Source organism: Pelodiscus sinensis, chromosome 12 (assembly GCF_049634645.1).
Source record: "Pelodiscus sinensis isolate JC-2024 chromosome 12, ASM4963464v1, whole genome shotgun sequence".
Lineage (NCBI taxonomy): Eukaryota > Metazoa > Chordata > Testudines > Trionychidae > Pelodiscus > Pelodiscus sinensis.
Window position 1 is genome coordinate 46,719,837 of NC_134722.1, and position 19,447 is coordinate 46,739,283.

The 19,447-nt window shown below is 54.3% G+C and overlaps 1 protein-coding gene across 6 annotated transcripts in view; it reads right to left on the reverse strand.

Moving 5' to 3' along the window:
* RANBP10 (RAN binding protein 10) overlaps positions 1–19,447 on the reverse strand; it is a 113,817-nt gene that overhangs the window by 32,133 nt on the left and 62,237 nt on the right. For 4 of the 6 annotated variants that reach the window (XM_075940528.1, XM_075940527.1, XM_075940529.1 and 1 more), the window contains one exon: positions 8,460–8,627. In XM_075940528.1, coding sequence (XP_075796643.1) covers positions 8,460–8,627 — 168 coding nt within the window. Of the gene's footprint in view, positions 1–8,459; positions 8,628–15,267; positions 15,402–19,447 lie in introns of those variants that run through there. The other 2 variants (XM_075940533.1, XM_075940530.1) reach the window with 1 other exon arrangement.

The following is a 19,447-nucleotide window of genomic DNA, read 5'->3' on the forward strand; positions in this document are numbered from 1 at the left end:
TTTTAAGTAACTCCTAAATGCCAGGATTTCCGCTACCAGAAAGTTGCTCTGTCGATCTTCTTCCCCGCCCAAAGCTCAGGATGCCTGCAGGCTCTTTTGATAGTGCAGAAGAAATGGAGTGTCACCACTCTCACCTGGATGCCCTGCAATTTGGGGCCCACCCTAACAAAGCAGCGGAGCAAATTAATTGCAGAGCACAAGGCAGATCTGCTGAGAGATTGATCTCAACACTCCAAATGCAGGGGTGAGCAGGTCAGGGAAGTAGCCGTGACCTCCCTTGGAACAGAGGAAAGGGATCTGTGATCAACGCTCCAGGCGGTGATTTCTACCAAGCCGTGCAACCAAGTGTGAACCCCTTCGTGCTAGGCGGACTCCAGGAATGAAACAGCTTATTTGCTTCAATGCCCTTGAGGACGTGAGGGCCAAGCATGTGTCTGTTTCACGCTTCCCCCAAACCTGTACTACTCTGGTTAAAATGCAGAGCAACCCAGTTCAACACAGGATTCCCTCTCCGTGGGAACCAGAGCCTGTCTGGGTGGAGGATGGCTTTTACGATCCAACACGTTTTTTCTATCACAGTTGTTAGTCGTCTTTGAAGTACTCCAAAATGTGGAAAAAACCAACGAGCCCCCAAGCAGAGAGGCTAGCTAGCTATACCTGCCCACTTCCAAGAAGGAGTATTACATTAGTAACGCATTACAAAGGCAATTTCCCCTCTGGATAGTCACGTCTCCAGACAAAATGCCCCACTTCCACCCTGACTTGATTAGCTTCGTTAACACAAGCAACTTTGTTCTTCTATATACCCAGCTTCTGTAACTCCCACTCCAATACATCTGATGAAGTGATTTTTACCCACGGAAGCTAATGCCCAAATAAATCTGTCAGTCTTTTAGGCAGGGGTGGGCAATAATTTTTGAAAGGGGGCTAATTCAAAAATGTTCAAAGTGGTCACTAGCCTACCCGGAAGGGGCGGGGCCTCAGGCAGAAGGGGCGGGACTTTTAAATAGCAGGAGTTGAAAGGACACATGCCTCCCCAGCAACACATTAGGGGGTGGGACTGGGAGCTTGGTGGGCAGGATCTGGCCGGCTGACAGGTTCTTGCCCAGCCCTGGTCTAAGGTGCCACAGGACTCCTTGGTGTTTCTGCAGATACAGACTAACACTGCTCCCCTCTGGGATGTAACCAGGTAGGGACCGTGCAGCAGGGATGCAGGAAGGAACGCTGGCGAACATGGTCACCCCCCCCCCCCCCGCTTTCTGTCCCCCATTTCTCCCCACGCCACACTAAGGGGAACACTAAGGGAAAGAGGGAGGGAAATTGCAGGGCTGGCCCCAGCTGGATCCACGTGAGACGGAGTTGATCTCTGAAGAGCTGCTTTTCCTAGGACAAGACAGACGATCCCAGCATCTCAGCCTGTAAGCTCTGCAAGCAGCCTGGCTGGAGGGGATGTGCCCCAACTGTCCTTGAAAGAGCAGCACAGACTCTGCAGGAAAACACTGAAGGGCTGTGACAAAGGGCTTCTTTGCCAACAGCCTTGGGACGTCCTTTGGAGTTCTCGGCCGCATGGGAGCCGGGTGCTGCTCCTTCGGGCATCTGCAAAGCCATGGCCTGGTGCATCTCAGGACAGAGAGGTTCCCAGTGCGCACACAAGCACAGCAGCTGCCACACGCACAGGCAGGAGTGGAGCAAACCCCAAGAGCCAGGAAAGGCTAGTGAAGGCGGATGCATCCTCTTGCCTGCCCCCTGGCTCTCAAGCTGGCCACAGTTAGGTGGAGCCCAGCCTCAATGGTACTACCACGGCAGTTCCCTATGGACGTAGCTCGGCCAGGTAAATATGCACCCTTCCATTCCAATGCCAAACGGCATGTGCCCCCCACCCCAGCCGCTCTGGAAGCAGGCCTGGTCTGCCAGGCGATGCATCGGGAGTGGGAAAGCAGGTGGTGATGTGGCAGGGACATTCTCCAGGAGAGGAGCACAGCTTGTATCAGAGCACACAGAGGTTTCGCCTGTCACCTGACTCCAACTCCCTTCCCCCCAAGCCAGGCACGCAGTAACCAGCCCATCTCCAAGCCAAATCCTGCCCTCCTGCCGAAAGCAACCGGGCCCTCTGCCACAGCATCGGAGGTGGTCTCCGGGTCACCTTTGTCACAGACTAATCCACAACTTCGTGGCCATGGAGGGGAAGGTTTAAGTGGCCCTCACGCCCTCCTAGCCACCTCCCACTGTTCTGCTTGTAGGGGTTAACTGGAGCAGCCCCCCGCCCACTGCAGGCAGGGGCACTCAAGCCCAGCCAGAGCAGCCCCTCGCCCATGGCGGGCCTGGCCTGGGGTGCAACGGCTCCCTCCTGCATTCTCCCAGTTGAACGGTTAACTGGTTAAACGTAACGTTGAGTGGTTAATGGATTAAACAGGACTGTACATCTCTAGTCTGAACTAGTCATAATAATCACGATTTGCATGACCGTTGAGTGTAAGAGCCCAGGCCTGCATCAGAACCCCATCGCACTACCGGTGGAGCAGACGGGACAAAAAATGCCCCCTCCCCAATCTACACAAGCTTACTCTCCTCTCTCCCAGGGGTCCCGCTGCAATTTGCACAGGACACCCCAAAACGCTGCTCCTGTGACACAGCGCTAGCTTCCTCCCTGGGAAAGGTGTAATGGGTTCCTTCGGCTTGCAGGCAGGGCCATCTCTCTGCCAGGAAGGAGCAGGTGGGAGATCCAGGGAACCAGCACTGGAAACACCGCACTCTGCCGACACGGACCCTGCAGAGAGCAGGCGCCGAAGGCCAGCTAACCTGGGAGCCCTTGCTGGGCTGGGCCAAACAGCCGCCATCCTATCACACTCCCTGGGCAAAGCCGCGGGCAGGGACAGCGCTCAGCCGGGTTTGAGGAGTCTGCACCGATCTGATGCAGACCAGTTGCTAAGATGCGGATGGAGGAGCGGGCTCTTACATCCCACTGCCGCTGTTCCCCGAAAGTGGCCTGCAAAGCACGTTAACTAGCCTGTCACAGCTAAGTGCGGCCAGATGGCCAGCAAGCAATACCTGGCCCATGTCAATTGCAGTTTGTTACCGGAGGGAGGGGTGTGTCTCAGCCAACGTCTTCAGGTTGGAGCATTCACTGGGAAGGCCTGGGAATAAGGGCCACTAATATTCATTCTCATTAGTTCTATGCCTCATCTGCATAATGCACAATCCCTGTTTGCCTGCGACACTGCCTCTGGCAAACAGCATCAAGCCAGGGAAACCGCTTTCGACAGAAACCAGCAAAACCGAGCAACGGGATTGCATCCTGTCCTGTTCCACTTGCTGCTCTATGCCCTGATGTTACGTTAGCCGTTCCCAGAGCCGCGCAGAGATTACACGCTTCCACCCAAGAACGGGCGCTTTCCCGAGCGTCAGGGCTGTAAATCAGACACCGTGGAAACGGCTGGGGCCAGAACGCTGTACTATTTCATAATCCCAGCCCTGAGGCCCACGTGACATTTGGCCACGCCTACTCATACCTATGCATACTAGGACGTAGCCCTGCCCCCTTGCAGGAAATAAATTCTGCCACCTGGCTGAAGTCCTGAGGCTCATTTTGCTCAGATCCACCCGTCCTGATTGACACCCGCCATGCGTAGCTGTCACCTTCCTTCTGGTTGACACTGTTGTTGGAACGTGTGCCTGCGGCTCCTTCAGCAGCCAGAGGGGGAGACTGTTGAGATACAGAAGCAGTTTTCCCCAGGCCTTGAAATGACACTTCCCACTGAATGTTTTCTAGCACCAGCTGGCACGTCCAGAATGAGCAACAGGGACGATGTTGACCTACCAAGCTCCGATGGTTTGGGGACATTCGCGCCCAAGGCGTTCCCGACAGGAAGGTCGCAGTGAAAGGGCACAGAGGCCAGGGAAGGATGCCAAGATGGAGCCCGCAATGGCAGGGACATTATCCCCTGGCTAGGGTCTCCCCAGAAGATCTCAATCCATCTGTGAGGCTTGTTCTCCTCTGAACGTGGGGCTCGGGCAGCCTTTTCCAAGTCCCTCCACCATAGCCACACGCTTGCTTGTGCTGACCCATCATGTTTGGGCTCCTCTATCTACCCAACTTGCTCCTTCATCACAAGGTCAGCTCCCGCCTTTGCTCTGTCAGCAATCGCCCCATTCCCACAAGCCACCCTGCATTGGTGGGAAAAGCAGCTGGCAATCGAGGGAACCAGCCCCTTAACCCTCTTCCACATCCCTCCTCATAACTCTTCTCTTCCGCAGGGCAGACCAAACACTGCGCTCTCATCAGCACTGGTCGTGTTACTGATGAAGGAACCGACGCTCAGTGACAGGCCTAACGTCGCAGGGCTGGGAACAGAACCGAGCCCCTGGGACTTCCAGCCTCCGCTCCTACAGCCGCCAGCACCAGAGAACTACGGGCGCGAAGGCAGGCCCAGCCTGCAGGGCAAAGAGTGAAGCAACAGTCCTTCCATTAGATACAAGCAGCATCCAAAACAGGCGGAGCATCACCGGCTTTCAGACTGTGCTGTCAGCCCCAATGGGTACCACGGCCCGTAGGAGGGTCCTTCCGAGTCAGTCTCCAGCTCCCACCATCCAACACCCTGGACTCTCCACCTACCACAAAGGGAAGAGAGGCAACATTCAGGATTCATTAGGACGCCTCCCCAGGGGCTTGGCAGTCCCAGCTTGCTGAAGGTGCTCGTTTTCCTCCAGCCTCCACGTCGCACAAAGATGCACGTCCCATGCCCGCCTGTTGCAACCACTCTGCCCATCTCCAGGAAGGAGCTTTGCCATGGCCGAGAGGGGCTGAGAAATGGATCCTCCTCAGCTCCAAGCACTAACAGATGCTTCTCCTCTTGGCCTTGGGCTTCCTTCTCAACAGCCATGGGGAGACACCAGTCTGCGGCTGCCTTTCTGGGAGAGACTTGTGATCCACTGGCCCAGAGAAACACTGCCCATCCGGACACCCTCTGTGAAGGAAGAGGTAGCAGCTGGTGCTGCTCTTCTCCCCTAGGTCCCGGCTTCTGCAAATCAACCACCAGGCATCCCTTTATGGACTTCGAGCCAGCCCAGAGAAGTGCTGGGACACAAACGGACCACGAGTGGTCCCAGCTGCAGCTGTTGCACCACACTGCTCCTCCCGCACTCGGGTCATAGCCACAAAGCTGCCGTATTCCACTGGGCCCTGGATCCTCCTCCCCCCGGTCCCTGAGACGGCAGGCCAGAGCGCCGGCACCACAGAGCTCTCTACTTTGCTGGGAGAAGCACGTGAATCACTTCCTCTTCCACTCCTGCCTGACAAGAATTCAGAACGAGCGAGTCAGAGGCCTCCTTTGGAATCAGCCACCGCACACATGCGCACGGACGAAACGGATCCTCGAGATGAGCAACAGAAATGGAGGCCTGGGAAGGGAAGCGCATCCCCCATGACCTTCTCTGCAGGAGCCCTGAGCAGAACGCGGCTCTCGGCGGGATACAAGGCGCAGCCACCCATCACTGTCTTCCCTTCGTTTTGTCACGGCCACTGGGCCAGCAAGACGGGACAGTGCTGTACTGCAGCGCCGACATGAATGACATGACAGGAACGGAAAGGGTTAGCCCACATCCTCTCTGCTCGGCACATCCCCTTTTGATCCAGTGGTAGCACTCCAACCAGCAGACACCCTCGCTTTCCAGCCATGCCTTCTGCATTATGGATGGAAGGCGGGGCCCAGAAGCCGCTGTGTAAAGCAAAGGAAAATACCTTCCCCAGCTGCAATGTATTCACTGAAGCTTACACTGGCTCCCCTGATGCACAAGGGCTCCCGCATTTGCCTCGCTTGCCGTGCTAAGACCCGAATCCTCGGTGCCCCAAAACTAACTAGAACTCAACATTCTAATCCAGCTGGGCATTTGGGGTTTGTAGCCACCACCAATGATTTGCTGGGAGGGGAACTGACGAGGCTGAGCTAGAAAAAAAACAAAAAACAAAGCAGGAACTCGGCCCTTTGAACAAAGGAGAAACAGGGAGCAAAGAAGCCTGAAGCAGGCGAGGACAGTGTGAGAAGCACTGAAGGGGAGGTGGGCTCAGGAGCACAGAAGCCAGAGTAGCTCGCCCACAGGCAGCCACAAGGTAGGTGGCTCCCTGGAGGCCGGGGGAGCCATTTGCCGATGTTACTCCAGCGCGCACAAATGAACAGAATTAATCCAAGCGCACAGCTGTGAAATCTCCTAAGTTACTGTCACTAGGGTTGCCAGGTGTTTAACCAAAAATACCAACACCCCCCCCCCCCCCCCAAAAAAAAAAAAAAACCACCTGGGGGAAAAATTCTGTTGAGGGGAAAAAAGGGGGAGGCGGGGGGGAAGACCAAAATTGTTGAGCTTAAAAAAGAGACCTGGAAAGTTAAGCCAATAAAATAAAATAAAACAAAATAAAAACAAAACAAAACAAAAACAGCATGGCCCCTTTAAGTGTGAGAGGTTGAGCACTAAGACCCAGGGAAGTCTGTTTCCCCTTGCTTCAGGTCTTTTTGCTGGAGGCCATCTTGTTTTCTTGATCGAGCCCCTCAGGTAAGCAGAAGGGCCGGGGGCGGAGCCCAGTTGCTGAGTGTGTCGTAGGATTGCCAGGTGTCCAGTATTTTCGTCTCCTGGCAGGGAAAAATACCAGAAACTCCTGGACATTTCAGGTGTCCAATATTTTCAATTTTTTTACCGGACAGGAGGCGAAAATACCAGACACCTGGCAACCCTGTCACAGCTGGCAGCCTCTCGCTGCAGTGCCACGTTTAAAGCCCTTCTCCCAACCTGGGAGCCTCGCTGGTTTTGCTTCCCAATGGTCTCTGAGGGGAGGTTTGAATCAATCTAAAATCCCGACCAACAAATCGGTGTCTCCATAAACATTGTTTTACCTCAAGTTGCTCCTACTCGATATCGGCAGCTGTCAGTTTCACATGCCTCTGAGCGGCCTCCCCAGCACAGAGCTGATGGGAGATCAGATTGGAAAAGGCTTGAAGGCAGTTGGAAAACGGGGCTTTCCACAAATGTCTATTTGCCAAGGGATGCTTCCCTCCACACCTTTGACTGGTTTGTTCGTGTCCCCACCAGGAGCCCCAGTTATGGCCCACACCCTTTTTAAATATAAAGCACTGTTTCCATGGCATCACAGCTGGTCAGGCCGGCAAAGCGCTTCAAGGCAAAGCAAGCACCCCTCCAACGCCCCATCTCAGACATGGCCAGGGCTGCAGTGCTTTGAAAGCAGTGACTCCGTTCGAATACCACAGGGCAAGTTTTAAACAATTCTTCCCTTTGGCCCCAGAGGGAAGTGGCTTCGGGTTGCTGCCCCACGAAGGATGGCGAAGCGACGGGACCGTCGAGTGGACAGCGGGGGCTTAACATGAGAAATGCACAAAGGATTCCACACAACCAGGCCACATTTCCCCATCAACCCTTCTCCCACCGGCGACAAGTCCTAGCCCACTTGGGCTGTGCCTGCCTTGACTGCTTGCTGTTTTCCAGTAATCATCCGGTTGCCAGGAACTCCACATCCCTCAGGGGCTGGCTCGTGACACACAACCCACAGGCAGGATCAGGACTCGGATGTACCTGCAAGGCAGCTCCTTCCTCCCCGCACCCAGCCCAGCAACCGCAGCACCCATTGGGCCTGCCTGAAGAGCACATCTGTTCGGCACTCCTCCTACAGCCTCTCTCCTCCCCCTGGCTCCTTGGACCCAACTGCACATTCTGCACCATGCATGTCCTGACAGGGGTGTTATTTGGGGATCTTTGCACCAGCTTCTTCAGTTTGAAGGAAACAAGGATCAACACAGCTATGAGAGAAGCAAAGGAAAGAGGGGGCCGCTTGTCCCCAGGCAAATCAAATCAGAAGGTGAGCGGAACGCACTCAAATCAGCGAGCCACCTTCCTCCGGCACAGCCAGTTACCGGGCCTCGCACTTACTGCGGAAGGGGGAGCGCATCTGATCAAGCTGGAGCACTGCATGACGGGCGTGGGGTCTCGATGGACAGCATATTCAGCATGAAGGTGGCGCTAACCAGTGCCATTCCATACAAACCGGGGACAGCACTGGACTCCCGGGACACCTTCAAAACCTGAGCGCCCTTAGCTTAAATATAAGGGGTCAACTAACAGCGTCCTTTGCATCCTTCCCCAACCATGATGGGGTGAGAGCGAGACTCTCAAAGACAAAGTCCCTTGGTGGTTTTGTAGTTGGCCGAGTAACATAGAAACCCCACATCTCCCTGTGGCTCAGACGCTGAATGGTCTCCCCATCTTACCAGGGGCACAAGGAGGGACAGCAGCTAATGGGTCTGAGGACAGAGCTGGCGTTTGGTTACGCTCACCTGGCAGCTACAGTCACAGACAGTTACTTGCCCCGGAACCCCTTTTCTTGCGCTAACGCCCAGCAGAGCGGAGCTATGGCGTCCGTGAGCTGGACTGGCCCCCTGGAAGCTACCCTCTTGGCCTACCTAAGCTGTGGCCATTCTTTGTGTAGAAGCAGGTGTTGTTGATGAGGTTGACGCAGCAGCCAATCACATCTCCCGTCGTGAAGGTGGGGCCGTAGGGCTGCCCTGTCCCCGAAGAACAGAAGGAATGCCCGTCGTCGCCGTGGTAACCATACGAGTGCTTGTCCCAACCTGCGGAAGGGAAAAGGGCAGGTTAGTAAGGAGGCAGGGTGCAAGGAACGGTGTGTCCATCCTGCAGAGGAGGGGGAGCTATTTTCCTGCCCCAGGGACACTTAAGATTTTGAACATTTTTCCTGTCCCAAGGGGGGATGAAAAGTTTAAATCCGAAAACCATTTTGGCTGGGGTCAAGCCGAATAGCTGAACTTGACCAATCAGTTTACTTGACCTGTTAGAGAACACTTTAATCTGCCTGGACACTCGTTAATGGATCTCCAAGTCACTGTGTTGTTTCAGACCAATTCCACACAGGAAAGGGCTGGAACTTAACTTCGTTCACAAGTCTAATTCTTATGCAAATGGAATGAACACAGACATCCCTGGTTTGCACATCAACTTCCACATCCTAAGGACTTAACTAACCAACCAACGGAGGTGCTAACTGTTCTCATCAGCCTCTTATAACTACTTGAACAATTTACTCGCTGTCTCCTTTTCTTTCTCTCCTCTCCCCGCTTCCATTATTTATTCTTGGATCTGGACTTCTAATATTCCAGTCGTCTGAAGAAGTGGGCTGTGCCCATGAAAGCTCATGGTCCCATCTACATGTTTTGTTAGTCTTTATGGTGCTACTAGATTACTTATTCTTTTTTAAGTTTTTCCTATTGCAGACTAACTCAGCTACCCCTCTGAAGTGTTTGTTTTTACTATAATTAGCTGAACATTTCAAAACAAAACAAGTTTTGAACCAAACGGAAAGTTTCTGTTTCAAAAGTGCTGAAATAGATAATGGACAGTAGGGATGTTAAAATGCATTTAGGTAAAATTAATTTCAGCCGCTACACAGTTACATGTGGGGTGGCAGTAGGCTCCCTGGGAGCCAGTGCATGCAAGGGGGTGGCTTTTAAGCCAGCTCCTGCCTGCGGCCCCATGCTGCTGCCTCAAAGAGAGGCAACAGTGCAGGGAGCAGACAGCTCCATGGGAGCCGGGTGCTGCCTTTTAAGCCACTTCGCAGGACATACAGGCTCCTGCCTCCACTCCCCCCATGCTACTGCATCCCTGGGAGCAGGTGTGCTCAGGGTGCTGGCTTTTAAGTTGGCTCCCTGCACGCACCGGGAGTCTGCATGTAACCATGAATGTTAACTGACGACTCACTGGTTAACTGTGTACCATGTTACTCTTTCACATCCCTATCTGACAATTTCAAACAATTTCTGACAAAAGGTTGATGTGATTTTTTTCTTTAAGAAAGCAACTCCCGTGAAAAGTCTCAGTTTTGATCACTCAGCCTTTTCCAATACACATTCTTGGCTAGCTCTGGCATTAATAAACGGTACCGCAGTTTGGGGCATGTGTGTGTGTGTGTGGGGGGGTGTCTGCAGAAGAGAAGAGTGAAGGGGGAATTTGAGAGCAGCCTTCAACTTCCTGAAGGGAGGTTCCAAAGAGGCTGGAGAGAGGCTGTTTTCAGTAGCGATGGATGGCAGAACAAGGAGCTATGGTCTCAAGTTACAGTGGGGGGGAGGTCTAGGTTGGATATTAGGAAAAACTATTTCACTAGCAGGATAGGGAAACACTGGGCTGGGTTCCCTAGGGAGGTGTTTAAGTCTTGGTTTGACAAAGCCCTGGCTGGGCTGATTGAGTTGGAATTGGTCCTGCCTTGGACAGGGGGCTGGACATGACGACTCCTGAGGTCTCTTCCAGCCCTGGGGTTCTATAATTCTATGATAAGAGACATTCACAGGCATTGCTACACTTCAGATTTGAGCTCCTAGCCCTTGTGGCTTCAAAGCAAACCTTGTGCTCCAGAGGCAATGACGCGCCCAGAGCAAGTGGCAGCTGGAAACAGGAACTCCAACGGCTGGAAACGGACTCATTCGTCTTAGTGGGCGTCGATTCAGAAACCTAGTGATGGTTTAAACATCCACCCTGTGAATGCTGCTGCTGAAATAGCCAGCACCTTTAGGACTAGAGATTAGCTTTGTTGCTGGTTCCCTCCCCACGACCTGATCTTGTGCCCGACATCAACAGAGCATCTCTCAAGTCAATCTTGCGCCTCCTACAGGGGCACATTGATCCTTCCTCGGGATCCAGAACAGCTGGACGCACAATTGTCATGTGGCTTTGTCCACTTATTCCCATCGACACTGGCTCTTCCATATGACACTGCCCACTAGTGCAACACTTATATTACAACCCTCCTCGTATGGTGAACTGAACCTGCTACTTCATGCAGTTTACCCCACGCCTGATATCACCTCCTAATACGCAGACCTCATGGTCAGGCGCTCTCTAGGCAGTGGAGAAAGTTACGGTTGTTCCTGACTAGTAGGCAACGCAGTCAAGCAGCACATAAGTCACCTCCCCCACTCTCTCAGCTGCCCCTGACTGGATGGCTAAGTGTGCTGCATTAGGGATGTTTTAAAAAAAAAAAAAAAAAAAAAAAAAAAAAAAAAACAACCAACCCTAAAAAACTATTAACTATGAAACCAGTGCACTTGGGCAGCTGCCCAGGAGAGATTCGGGTGCAGCCCAACTGATTAGCAGAGTGCCCACAGCCTCCAGAACGTGTTTTTATTGGTGGTGCACATTTGCACATGACAAAATGTATTCCGCACACCAACGGAAAAATTCGAGGGAACATTGCGTGTAATCAGTAGAATTTCAAACACACATGCACTCAGGGAAGAGCAGAGGCCCCTCTTCCAGTCAACTGATTACCTGACCTGGCTCAACAAAGGTTCTTTATGCTACAAATGCAACCAGGGTAGTTTCTACAAGAGCAAGAAGAACACATTCAGGCAAGAGGGGCTTTGAGAGACCCAGCCTCAGGTGTGAGGCGTCTGCCGGCAAACCAACAGCCAGACGCCACACCTGACAATCCGCAGCAGGGTAACGTGGTGCTCAGGGATAGTCTATCGCAGGGGTCTCCAAACTACGGCCCGCGGGCCGGATGCGGCCCGTGAGGCCCTCTCATCCGGCCCGTGGAGACCTTTTTGTCTGGCCCTGCCTTCTTCCGCGTGCCGGTGTGATGAGGCGACCCCCGCCCGTCCCTGGGGCGCCGCCGAACGGGCCCTTCTTGCCGCGGGGGGGGGGGGGAGGGGGGGGGGGGCGCCCTGTCAGGGGTGTGCGGCGTGTACTCACGCCGCGCCGGGGCAGGAGAAACGGGCCGCTCCGCTGACAAGCGGCCGCGCGGCGGCAAACGGCGCAGGGGGCGGGGGTTAGCACGGGCGGCGTTCCCCCGCCCAGACTGACAGGGCAGCCGGCCAATCAGGGGGCAGGATGGGCGGTGGTGGTAACGCCCGCCCGGCGACATGCGGGGGAACGTGAACCCCGGCGGGAACTTTAAAAAGGTGACCCCTTCTGCCCGGAGGGGGGAAGGAGTGAGCGGTGGCAAGCGGATGTGTAGTGTATCAATGTGTTATTAAATAATAACTGAATAAAATAATATTAAATAAATAATTAAAAACAACATCCATGTTTTGATTGTTTTTTATTTGGACCTCAAGTGTGTAGTCGGCCCCCGAACTGCTGTTTGATAGTTAATGCGGCCCTCGGGCTGAAAAGTTTGGAGACCCCTGGTCTATCGCATCCTTTCCTCTGTGTGCATGCCTGATGATCGGCCGCAAATGACAATGCAGCAGGAAAAGGCTGGCGTGTTCGTGCACCCACTGAGCGGTGCTTCCATGGCTCTAATTGAGAGAAAAATGCCAGCAAAACCAATTAGTGCCAGTCAAAGCACACTCACCCCTTGCCTAATTGGTTTCTTCCATTCTGAAATGCAAAATGCCACAGCAAAGGTTGCCTGGAAAGCTCAGAATCACGCAGGGGAAACTCAGCCAGCAGCTAAAACCCAACGTGACTTCCAAGCAACACCTTGGTCCTCTCCTTTCAGACTTGGCTGCTTTATCAGGCCACACAAGAGACCCCAGAAAAGAAAATGCAGAAGACTGACAGTCCAAACCACAACCATCCCGAGAGGAACAACGGTTAAAGCCTGAGCCAAAAGGACAGCGTGAGTCCAGCGAGACAGGGCTGGATCCTCAGCCAGACGTCTTGCAGTGAGTGCTTCCAAATTCTTCGGAGACAGAAGACACTCCTGGCAAACAAGTCCCGTTGCACCGCAGAAGTGACAGTCAGAGGGCGGATAACCCTCTGGAGAGGGGGGCACGGGTCCGGGTCAGGTGGACAAGCCAGAACTGCAGAGGTCCAGAGGCAGGCGGGTGCGTAGGTAGAGCGCACTTCCTGCACCAAGGCACTGGAAGATTTCAGAGTGCTGAGTCTCTTTTATGTATCTGCATTACTGGGGCTCCCAGGAGCCCAGCCTGGCACCTGAATCCACGGGTGCCAATTCCTTGGGGTGCTCTGGGACTGGAGCACCCAGGGGAAAACATTAGCAGCCCCAGACAGCCAGCTCCCACTTCCAGCCCAGTACCTCCCGCTAGTGACCCCATGGATGATCTCCTCCCAGCCCTTCCCACCTACCCCAATCAGCTGCTCTGGATGAAGAAGTGGGGATAGGGCATGTTTGGGGAGGGGACGAGGACTTGGGGAGAGGGATGGAGTCTGGGGCAACTGGGAGGGAAGAGGCAGGATTGGGTGGGTTAAGCTACCAGCAAGCTAAGTGACCTAAAATCAACCTCTATGACCAGCCATACTAGAGAATTCCTGGGCTGGTAATCAGGGCCATTCCTTGTCAATAGCCAGCAAAGCCCTGGGAGAGGGTCTAAATGCTTTGACACGGAAATGGCGATCAGAGCATTAGACACGGTGTGTCTGCCTAGCTATGGCTCCTTAGATGGTAACTATGTAAGCAGACGGTCTGTGTGGATGCTAAACCTCCGGTCCGGTCCGTCACTCGCTCTTGACTCAGCACGCGAAAAGGAATACGAAGCATTAGCCCAGTGGCTCTCATCCTGCCCAAGAGGGCTGTACCCATTCAGGAGGCCGACGTGTCTCACCCGCTCCCGAGGATCATGTCACTTCAATACTTGCTTACAAAACTCGCTTACTACGGGCAACTCGTTGCTTCTCTCTGCCTTGCTGCCTCTATCAGAGAGAGGCAGCGGTGCGGGGAGAGGGGAGAGCAGAAGCACCAGCTTTCCCCTCAGCACCATCTCCACAGGGGGCAGGGCAGATAAAGGCACAGTGGGAAACAGTGCAAGTGGGGACTGAAGCAGTCTCCACTCCTGCCGCGATTCTGCTGTGGAAATGTACAAGAGCTGCGGCAGGGTTCTTGTACATTTCAAGAGCAGAAGCCCCGCAGGGAGCAGGTGACCAGCAGGGGACAGTTCAAAGGCGGAGGTGCCCTTATTGACTAACTGAATAGTCAATGGAAATCCCGTCGACTAGTCAATTAATCTAACTTTAGCATCCTTACTGTGAATGACCTGAGGTGACCCCCATGCCATGAACACAGCTGATCCTGCCTGGGGAATGACAGCACAGGAGCACTGGGGGATCCGGCTGCAGGAGCCTCCTGCTTGACTCATTTGTTTTACAAGTCACGGGGTGGGAATTTTGTTCCTCATTCGACGCGCACAGGCCGTTTCCCTGCCCTTACAGCAGTCTCCTAGCTTAGCATACTCTTGGGATTCAAGAAACCCGCCACGTCTCGGATCACCGACATAGCACAGTGCTTCTCAAACAGGGGTCCACGGATCCTGGCTCCAGGGGTCTGTGACACTTTGCTAGGAAAAGCACTTGGGGCCTCCGCAAAGGGGGAGGGAGGTTTGGGCTGTGGGAGGCAGCAGGAAAGGTGAAAGATTCCCAGTGGCAGGTGTAATTGGAGACTCTGAGAAGGATCTGAGCAGTCCCCCCCCCGGGGGAGTGGATTCTGACTAGCTTAGAACTGGTGACTAAGTCTGTAAGTTACAAATAGCAGGGCTCAGGAGAGCCGGGTGCAGGAAAAACCAGTTTCCAATCAGCGGTTTTGCTGGCAGAGCGATCAAAGGAGGAGGGGGTTACTAAAGAGAAATGAATGACGCCGTTTGAAGCAGCATCACCAGCTCTAGTCAGATGCTCCCAGCTGCCAGGTCAGAAATGCCCATTTGAATGCAAAGCATAAATCTCCCTTTCCCCCAAAAAGTTGGGTACATGGAGAAAGGAGTCTCAATCCGGCAGCTAATGTGGCACGAGGCAAGCGCGTGAGTGATGAGCACGAAGGTCTCTGACGGTCCCTGACGCAGAGTCCAAGTGTTTTCTGGTGCAAATCCAGAGCCGTATTTACCTACTGGACGGCACACAGTGCCAAGAGGACGCAGCCCAGACGAAAGCGAGGAGAATACCAACGTAAAACAAGCTGCACAGCGGGACGGCCACGTCAGCCAGACATCAGCTCTGCCCTCTGCCAGCCCGACTGCGATTGCTGCACAGCAAAAAGTTCAACAGACGGGGCACAATGTGGCAGCTGAGGAGGTGGGGACAGAGCCTGGGCCAGCCCACGCAAGGAAGGCTGAGCCCTCCTGAAGCCACATCTGGAAGTGGAAAGCTCAAGTCCCAAGGAGACTAGGCAAGGTAGCCACCCCGAGCACAGCCTGGCCTCGAGCACCGTCGGGTCCTAGATTCCTGCCAGCCAGAGCCAAGAAAAGCACCTGTGCAGGACAGGAAAGCCCCACGCGAAAGCCACCGTCCCCGCGGCTGCAGAGGCCTCCTCACCTCAACAGAGGCGCCTTGTGTTCCCAGACCAGGCGGCGGCGGCGCGTTAGGCAGATTTGCGCACCGCTGAACACCGGAGACACGTTTTTTCCCTTTTCGTACAAAGCGCAGAGACTCCAAGCCAGGCTGTCTTGCAGGGTCCTGTTACACCCGCTCCATACAAACCACGCAGGGCTAAATATACCCGGCGAGCACGCTGCTGCAGGGGGCCGCTTGGGCTGGCTGAGCAGCAGGATCCTCCACCCTGCTAGGAAAGCTACAGGAATAACTCGCAGCTAGCGCAGAACAGAACGTCCCAGCCACTGGGAGCCTGGAAACGAACCCCACGCCCGGGGAGCATGGCGCAGGAACCCTCAGCCTGGCTCTGCCTCGACCTCCAAGTTTCACCTCACGTTCAACAGGACCCCTCGGGTTGTCTAGCCCGCTGCCAAGAGACTGACACAGGCACTGAGCTCTTGCTGTACTGGTCCCCAAGCATCCGTAGCCTAGAGATGCTCCCCCCAAGCTTGGGCCACCTGCCCGTCACCAGCACGCTCTGCCAGCCGCTCCAGCCCCACTTCGAGCACCACACGCCGTCTGCAGCATATATTTTTCAAGCTGCTTGCTAGGAATTAGCTATTGTACAGCGAACGTGCTGGTGTCGGCTCCAGTCGGCCAAGACCTCTGATTGCTAAAGTCGTGTTTTGTGCAGCGGCCTCTCCAAATAGGGTACAAACCCAGTAGGGCCAACTTGGCATCAGTTCCACTGAATGGCAATGCAAGGGAACGAAATACAAATGCCCAAAGAAACAGTTTTATTTCTTAAAGCACCTTAAACTAGGGGCTGTTCTTCCAACCACCTTCCACAAGCAGTTCTAACTTCCAACTCCTACTGCAGAGGCCTGAGAGCTAACAGGGTTCCTTGGCTTGTAAATATCCTGCCAACATTTTAAACAGCATCCCTAATGCCGACTGTGCTACACAATCGCATGTCAAAGCTCTGGTCACTTCCGTGTTTACCAGATGATTTGGTTTGCCACCTCCCTGCAGCACTTGGCTTTTGAGAACAGGCGACAGAATGAACCCTCCACCTCGGTCAAACAGGTTCCACGGCACAAGGCCTTTTAGAGGGTTCAAGCAAAGCCGCAGAATTCAATAGCTCCCCAGGAACGTCCAAGCCCTGCCCAGTTCTCCCCGGCACATGGTCTAACAGCTACCACTTGTACAGGGACTGCCCAAACCACCTCCAGGCGTTGTCTCCATGGGGAATGGATTTACAGCTTATTTGGGGTGGTAAAGCCATGCTCAGCAGATGTCTGGCACAGAAGAATGCCTGCAGAAGCAAGACCTACAGAGGCTCGGTTTGCAGGATGACAGGACACACTGTTTAACGTCTGATGGTATAAACAAGAACATTCTGGAAGCTGTTCATGGACCAGAGCAAACAAGAGGATTCCAGAGGCACTGAGGTCATTCGGGCGTGCAGCAATATGTTCTCGTCTAGAAAAAGGGTAAAAAACTCTCTTCAGCTCCCCTTCTGAAAAGAACGGACGCCGAGCACGCTGCTTCCCGAAGCGTGGCCCCGGTCACGTGATGCTAGCTGGCTTTTCCTGTGTCTAGCGCTCAAAACGACATGAAAAGCAGCTAAAAATACATCATAGTCCCTGGTGCTACTTTCCTGTGGAAGCAATTGCTGTCGTTGCTACATTACTTCAATCAGCGGGGGGGGGGTGGACGACGACAGACGGACGGACGACGACGCGGTCGGGAGCTTTCGAAAGTGCGATCAGAAGATATGCAAATTCCTGTGGAATCTGCATATCCTTTTGACGGTTCCACATAGTCTAGATGAGCCCTCTGCGAAGGAGAAGACGTTCACCTTGTGTCCTCAAAGCTGATCCTGCCCATCAGCATTCTCCGAGGCCCCGTTCCACGTGTGCCAATGTTGCATCATTTCATCTCTATTGCGGCCAAGGAGAAAAGGGCACTGACTCCCAGGACAGCTTAGACTGCGCTCATAGAGCCAGAGAACAGACTTACTACCCGGGCGCAAGTCCCAGGCCCAAGTGTGGTGGCTCCCCCGCCCGACTCATCAGTGCCCCTGCTGGAAAACCTCCCCGAAACAACAGGGACACCCCAGAATGTGGGCTAGTGGGCAAGGGACAAGGAGTCAACTGCGAGGTTCTTTCTGGGCTCTGCCACTGTTTCACTATGTGACTGTGGGGGAAAATCATCCATTCTCCGGGCCCTTCTTCCCCCACGACGGGGCCATCGCAATGTTTGCAGGGATGGAGAGTAAGGGGTGGGTGGGCGGTAGAGGCAGGCTGACTGGCTTCAAACATTCCCCTCCAAAGCCCCCCCCGTGTCTAGGCTGAGCGCCAGCCAACGTACCAGCTCAGTTATTCAGACCGAGGAATTTCCCCATTTGCAGGATCTGCTCTCAACGGTTGGCCAGTGCGCGTTTCTTCTCCCAGCCAGCGTTCCCCAGCACCGCCCTATTAGAACGGCTCCTTCTGTCTGGTCACAGAGCAATGCCAACAGCCTGCTGCCAAGCGGGTGCCTTTCCGTTCTCTGATCCAGTCTGGCGGGCCAGGTGTGGGTGCACGCTCCAGACTTTCACGACTGTGTGCTGCTCCCTCCTCCAGGTCACTCACCGGAAGGCAGAGGTGAGAAAAATGTAAGTGAGACTAGCCCCAGGGGAGGAAGAAGGGGGAGAAAGAGCTTACGCAAGCTATGCTCATTGGCAACATACTACAGCGCATTCATCAGTCCCACAGAACTACATGGTCGACGTAGAAATTCAAACATCTAAAGAGCAGCAGAGGCCAAAATAATCCAAGAAATGTAAGCGAGGGATGTGCAAGGTTAACCAGTCATCCGGAGCAGCCCCGGGCACGGGGAGCCCAGCCCCCCTGCAGGCAGGGACTGCTCTGCTGGGCTGGAGCAGCCCCTGCCTTCGGTGGGTGTGTGCACGCTCCAGGCCAGCCTCAGTAGGCAGTGCGCGCGGGGCAGGGGGAGAGGCAACCGAGCCCACCATGGCTAGAACAGCCCTCCCGCCTGTGCTCCACTTAGTCGGTTACCTGGGTAAACAATCTTTAACCAGTTCATCAACTAAATGGGATTTTACATCCCTAATGTGAACAGGGCTAAAGTAAAATTCAATTCACTTAGCTTAGTAACACAGTCAATCTATAGCTACCCTCTTCTAGAAGGGTTAGCAGTTCCATAGCAGGCAACGCAGCAAGCAATGGTGTAGAGTGAAGCCCAGGAAACAGACCTGCCTGCACAGTTCCAGCAAGCTAAGGGGTCGAACAGAGTCAGGGAGGTCTTCAGCACCCAGGAATCCCTTAGCCCCGTGGGGTTCAGCCTCAGTGCCTCAGGTGCTAAATGAGGGACCGAGTTGATCCAAGAGAGCCCAGCTGTGTGAGTTTGCGGTTCCATTTACTGTAGTGCTACAGGTTCAACCGCTGAGTGTTTTAATCCCCCTGTGCTGCAAAAAGCGGCAGGAGAGACACTGAAGAGTCACTCACAGCTAACAAGCCTTCGTCTGAGTAGCATTCACTTGGCTGGTTCAAACGTATCTTTGATCCTTTTACGCCTCCGGGGGAAAGCAATGCTGGCCATTCACGACAAAGGCATGTTCGAGGGATGGATCAAAAGCCAATGGCCAGAGTGGATTTCCTTTAACATAGCTACAATGCGCGGAGGAGCAGTCTGTTTTAAAATTCACCAATCTGTCACAAGAAGCTGACAGAAACAGAAGCCGGTATGTCTGTAGGCCCACCATCCCGCATCAAGACCTTGAAATGTGTTTAGTCTGGCAGCCAACTGCCCCCGGGCCCTTGACACGGCGAGTCTGCACTTACGCCTCCGAGTGGGCAGGGCAGAGGAGAACACGCGTGCATTTCAAATAATTCCCCAACGATGTGAGAAGCGCAGAAAGCCAGGGAGCTGAGCCCCCCCGCTCACTGCGCTCGCCAACCCCCCTCTCGTGGGGGGTAGACAACCCCGGCTCTCCCCCCACACCCAGCCCTTTCTCCCTCCCCCTCAAACCCTAACCCCCGCCCCCAGCCATGGCAGGCACCAGGCCTGGCTCTGTCCCTGGCGGCTGGGAGGCACAGGATGCCTGCCCACCCTGTGTGGGGCGCCGTGAGGTGCAGGTAGCACTGTGTGCACGCAGCATTCAGGGGCATTGCAGCCT